Source organism: Palaemon carinicauda, chromosome 12 (genome assembly GCF_036898095.1).
Source record: "Palaemon carinicauda isolate YSFRI2023 chromosome 12, ASM3689809v2, whole genome shotgun sequence".
NCBI classification, from domain to species: domain Eukaryota; kingdom Metazoa; phylum Arthropoda; class Malacostraca; order Decapoda; family Palaemonidae; genus Palaemon; species Palaemon carinicauda.
This window is the reverse complement of record NC_090736.1, coordinates 89913833-89919865: the sequence shown is the minus strand read 5'-3', so window position 1 is coordinate 89919865 and position 6033 is coordinate 89913833. Positions and strand designations below refer to the sequence as shown.

Here is a 6033-nt window from a genome sequence, read left to right as displayed (position 1 = left end):
TATTTCAGCACATGTGGGATGTGTTGGGACATGACAGGCATCACATTTTCTAATCAATTGTTGAGGATTATTAATGGAATACCATATCTTACATGTATTACACCATTTTGGCATTCTTTTTCCCATTGCATCAATCAGCATATTCACCATATTGGACTTCTTATTGTTCTTTGATGGAATGTGTTGATTGATGTAGACTTTCTTTATAAGTCTCTTTAACACTTGGATTTTCTTTGGAATTTCTTCTATTATTTTGCTGATGTTTTCCGCAGATTTGCTCCAGTTTATTGGATCATATTGTTTCAATATGTCTGCGAATATTTTTCCGTCACATTGGTTGACGTTACTAGTGACCTCTGTTATCAGACGGTCGAGCTCCTGTTTCGCCAACTCATGGAATTTATTTTTGCTGAGTCCAGCGATGTCTCTCCAAGCCTTGCCCGTGTTGTACATAGCCATCTTGATTAGATTTTTAGTAATTCACAAGATAACTATTCTATGCCGACGTTTTATCCCACTTCTCCGACCTCAAACTAATCACTGACTATTCACGAAAACTTGTAGCTATATTGACTCGATAGCCTTTTGTTATCCGCATTAAATCATGATATTTATAGGGTCGCAAAAGAGTAATCACTAACCGGCACACAGATACAAAACTGAGAGGATGCGGAGAATACACAAACGGAAAATAACTATTTACTTAAGGAAGCTAACGGAGCTTCAAGGTGATAATAGATTAACTTCTTCCTTTTGTAAGAGTCAAATAACTGTAATCGAAAAAGAGATCGAGCAGGTTAAACACTTTGATAAAGAAATTAATAATGTTTTGGAGACACATGAAATAATGAACAGTAATGAACAATATTATAATGAGTTAGATAGTCAGGCAGAATATAGCATTCAGGTTAGTATAGAGCTCGACCAATATGAACAATACATAAGTGAGTCAAGTAGGGCTTCTGGCAACTTATCTGCCGATAAAGTTTTAGAAATGATGTCTAGAATGAATATGTCTGATGGGAAACCCCCTCCTTTAGAATGTGGAATCTTTAGTGGTGAGGAGAAAGATAAATTTGCTTTCAATTCATTTCTTAATCAATTTAATAATGTCATTGGGTCCAGAAAAAATCTGTCCAATTCTGCCAAACCAATATATTTACATGGGTACCTTAGGGGCTATGCCTTGAAGGTAGTTAAGCATTTGACTATTTCTGACCGTAACTACCACTTGGCAATTGAAATGTTAAAAAAAAAAGAATTCCTTGATGTAAATTACATTATTGACGAAACATTTAGGAACACTTTGAGTGCTGCTCCAAGTGCTGAATATGATCAAGAATTCTCGTAGGTGAAGGTTTACCTCAACGAAATCAAATCCTATCTGCATGAATTAAAAGCACATAATATTGATTTATTGGAAGTGGGATCCTCTGGGCATAAATCTGTGAGTCATATAGTATTTAATAAACTCCCCATACCAGTAAAGAGAGAGTTAGTTCACAAATTAAATACCAATTATCCTAATATATCTGACATTCTTTCTAATTATAATGAAATTATCAAAACTTTATCCAAAACTGTTTCTAATAGGAAAAAGACCTTCACTAAAACCTCTAGTAAACCTAGTCCTAGCAGTTCATTTAAACCTAAAGAAAATAAGGTAGGTGCAAGTAAGATTCAAAATTTTAAATTTTTAAATAAAGTAACTAAATTAATTTGTAAATTACGTGCAGCTGAAGGCCATACTTTGGGAAAATGTGTCAACTTTAATCATTATAATGATAAAGTGGCCAGACTGAGGGAGCTTTCACTATGCACTAGGTGCGCTGGTTCAGGGCATGAAGACAATGAATGTTACGGGAAACAAAATAAGTTAAGGTTTGAATGTCTGTTGTGTAGAAAGAGGGAGCACATAACTCCTTTGTGCCCTTCTTTGAATAAAACCGAACTAACTACTAAAACTAACGTAAGCTTATGTTTTGCTCAAAGAAGTTTGGATGCGTCTCACATTTTACCAACTATGACTTTGTATTTAAGAAATGGCAAAAGGGCTAGGAAAGTCAGATGTCTGTTTGACACTGGTAGTCAGCGGTTATATATTTCCGAATCTGCTGCTAAAGATCTTTGTCAGGATGTAGAGGCGTTGTATGCTTTGGAATGTGATGTAAGCACATATATAGGGCAAGAAACCAAGGGCTTCAAGCAAATGTCCACGGAAATAAATATAAACAATAATTTAATATTCATACCTTTATTAGTTGACAAATCGCTTAATATAAACTTTGAAGTGCCTGGCATGAATCAAATAATAAATAAATTTAAAGAAAATAATATTGCTTTATTGGATGAGACTTTTTGTGACCACAGAAACCATGAAAGTATGAAGGTTGACATGTTAATAGGAATAGATATCATTCAGTTTTTACCTTCGGTAACTTGAACTAAAATGTTGGGTGGGACTTGTTTAGTCGTAAATAATAGAATAGCTCCTGTTGGTAATGTGTTCAACTTTTTGGATGAGGCAGAAAGTAGAGTTGTTATGGACTCCTTAGTTAATAAGAAAACACTGAATGTTAAAAAAATAAGCGTGGTAAATTTAGTAATGGATCCTCTAAAATCTTATTTCAATCCATTACAGCATATATTAGAAGACAGTGATGTAGACAATTAGTGCAGCGGCATAGCAAACCAATTGTGCATTTTGTGATGGAAGTACCAAACATGGAGGAATGATCAAATATTATATGGGGAAAATTTTCAGGTATGGAACCACCTTTGTAGTAATCCCAAAGTCGCCGCCATATTGGATTTCAAAATGGCGGCTTAAAAATCTTTAATTACAGATAATTCTGGTTTTATATACCAGCTAGAGACTTGTTTTTAGTGTCTAGATATATATATTTGAGGTCAAGGAATTGAATGGTTCTAGTTAGAAGTTGATTTGTTGACGCCATATTGGATTTCAAGATGGTAGGCTAAAAAAAAAGAGAAATTTATGACTGATATAATTGGTTCTGTGTCAGCTAGATACTTAATTCTGGTATTTTTCTTTCTATTCCACAACAACTGCACCAAAGAGGAGAGCACACCCACCACCATGAGCAAACAAACAGTGTACAGAAGAAATTTGTCCAAGATGTCCGTGCACTGACAGCAGTCATCGATGAGATCGGCAACCCCTTTGAAGAAGAAAGCACAGATTTGCTGGTCCCAGACACACAGGAGATCCTGGGCCCAGCTGCAGTAGAGAGTGTGCGTACAGCTGTGCAGATGGGGCGAGATCAGTTCCATTTATTTGTGAAGGAACGTCTGGCAGACAAATCCAAACCACTCAATGATGTCATCAAACGCAACAAACTTCTATTCTTTGCATCCATCAAGGTGAAAAGTGCCAATAAGAGCAAGCAACAATTCGCCTCTGCAAGGAGTGATTCAGAGCTTTTCTCCAGACTATACATCGCATGCCAAACCAGAGATGGCGATCTCGAACAGTTCTTCAAACATGAGAACAGTGCACACCCGCCTGCACTATCACAAAATGGACGGATCCGCTTTGGTTCCAAATCTGACTTGCTGAGGCCTTTGGAACAGCTTGTTGAACCAATGTCTCACCCACCACAAGTCTCTTCTGTGATCCTCGATGGGGCTGCAGTGGTTCAAATGCTGAACCCTGGCCACAGCAAAACCTTTCTTGACTATGCCACAGACTTATTCGTTCCATACATTCTGTCACAGCTTCAAAATCATTCTCGTCTGGATCTAGTGTGGGACCGCTATGCAAACTCAGGCAGCTTGAAAGCAACTGCAAGGGCCAACAGAGGAAAGGGAATCCGCAGACGTGTTACTGGCACTGCCCTGTTACCAGGGAACTAGCACACATTCCTCCGTGTCGACGAAAACAAGGAAGAACTCTTCCGCTTCCGTCTAAGCAGGTCATGGAGTCCATCAGTGTGCCAGAGAAACAGCTGATTGCTACTGACGGTGAACAGGTAATCTGAATCCCCCTCTTTATATCATATGTCAATACATGTACCCACATTGTCATGGATCTGTAATATAAAAATTAATGTTAATTTCATATAGATTTTTTTGATGATCAGTTGACCGCCTTCACCAAATATATGTCATTTTTATTCTTATATCAACAGGTCATTGCTGTACCACCCTTTGAAGACACAGCAGCTTTGGCCCCATGCAATCACGAGGAAGCGGACACGCGCATGATGGTTCATGCAGCAGCTGCTGTTAAATCTGGACACCGCAGAATACTCATCCGTACCGTGGACACAGATGTGGTGGTTCTTGCTGTGTGGATGGCCCAGGAGCTACATGAGGCGGTTGATGAACTATGGCTAGCAATTGGTACTGGCAAGAGCTTCCGCTACATAGCAGCACACAAGCTGGCTGCTTCAGTGGAGCCAGACAAATCCAAGGCACTGCCAGTCTTCCATGCAATCACAGGGTGTGATACAATCTCGAGCTTTGCAGGTCGTGGCAAGATAACTGCATGGGCTGTATGGGACATTTTTCCAGAAGTGACAAATGCATTTCTGACCTTGGCATCTGCACCAAGTGAGATTTCTGAGGACACATTGGCAGCCCTGGAGAGATACATAGTACTCCTGTACGACCGAACATGTAGGCTACATGTTCAGAGGTGAATCTGGCAAGGAAGAAACTCTTTGCAAAGAAAGCGCGATCTATTGAAGCAATACCTCCAACACAGGCAGCCCTAGAACAGCATGTGAAGAGGGCAACGTACCAAGGTGGATATTGTTAGGGGCAGTCTCTTGTCCCACGCTGAACTCTACCATCACCATGTGACCGGGGGTGGGTGGAAAATGACGGAGTTTGATCCCTTGTGGACAACACTACCAGAAGCTGCCAAATCCTGCTATGAACTGACCTCTTGTGGTGCAAAAATAGGTTGCAGTGGGAGATGCAAGTGTAAGAAAGCAGCTCTGAAATGCACAGCACTATGTGGCTGTGATGGTGATTGCTCAGACTAATTTAGAACTGTGCAGAACTTACGTGTTATTGAATTGATTGATACGCAAGTTCTCTTGCTTGTCGTGTGTATAATTACATGCATATAAATGTACATAATAATTATGGGATTATCATTTGATTATCAGTTGATAATGTGAATTAAAACATGTTTCATTACAACTATTTAATTCCTTGGCTTCACATTTGTACATCTAGACACCAGAATCAAGTATATAGCTGGCACATAACCAAATATATCAGTCATAAATTTCTCTTTTTTTTAGCCTACCATCTTGAAATCCAATATGGCGTCACCAAATCAACTTCTAACTAGAACCATTCAATTCCTTGACCTCAAATATGTATATCTAGACACTAAAACCAAGTCTCTAGCTGGTATATAACCAGAATTATCTATAATTAAAGATTTGTAAGCCACCATTTTGAAATCCAATATGGCGGCGACTTTGGGGTTACTACAAAAGTGGTTCCATATCTGAAAATGTTCCCAATATAATATCCTATCATTCCTCCATGTTTGGTGCTTCCATCACCAAATGCACAATTCTTATGAATTTTTTTGCTATGCCGCTGTACTAAATGGGCTTGAACACCTTTTTAGTCTTGAATCCTTGGAAATAAAAAAAGTGTGAAAAAGAATGGGTCTCCTTTGATAAAGAACAAATTGACAGATTTAGAGAGGGGATCTCTTTTGATGTTATCTGAACTTAAATTTCCTAGAGAGTCCCTTATTGAACTAGATTCATATGGTCTTCACATATTTTGTGATAGCTCCGTGGAGGCCTATGGGTTTGTGGCCTATGCGGTTAATCAAAATGATGAAAGTTCTTATTTGTCCTCCAAATCTAAATTGGCTCCACTGAATAAGCGAAATGAGCATGGTGTCCCTACTTTGGAACTAATGGGAGTAATTTTAACTTTTAAATGTTTACCTTCTTTTCTAGAAGCCTACAATAATATAAATTTTCAATTCATTAATATTTGTGTTGATGCTCAAGTGGTTTTAAATTGGCTATTGAC

General features: G+C 38.4%; 1 protein-coding gene across 1 annotated transcript; it reads left to right on the top strand.

The window, feature by feature from the left end:
• Nucleotides 1-763: 763 nt before the first annotated feature.
• Nucleotides 764-5216, top strand: LOC137650598 (uncharacterized). Its single transcript, XM_068383804.1, has 3 exons — nt 764-2764; nt 3081-3992; nt 4152-5216. Exons 2-3 carry the CDS (start codon nt 3939-3941, stop codon nt 4662-4664), a joined length of 567 nt encoding a protein of 188 aa, XP_068239905.1. The 5' UTR covers nt 764-2764; nt 3081-3938; the 3' UTR covers nt 4665-5216.
• The last annotated feature ends 817 nt before the right edge of the window (nt 5217-6033 follow it).

Bases quoted from the DNA above. Each gene is read 5' to 3' on its own strand.
- LOC137650598 (XM_068383804.1), top strand. From the start codon at position 3,939: ATGGAGTCCATCAGTGTGCCAGAGAAACAGCTGATTGCTACTGACGGT. The intron at 3,993-4,151 runs GTAATCTGAATC...TTATATCAACAG, and splicing joins TTGCTACTGACGGTGAACAG to GTCATTGCTGTACCACCCTT.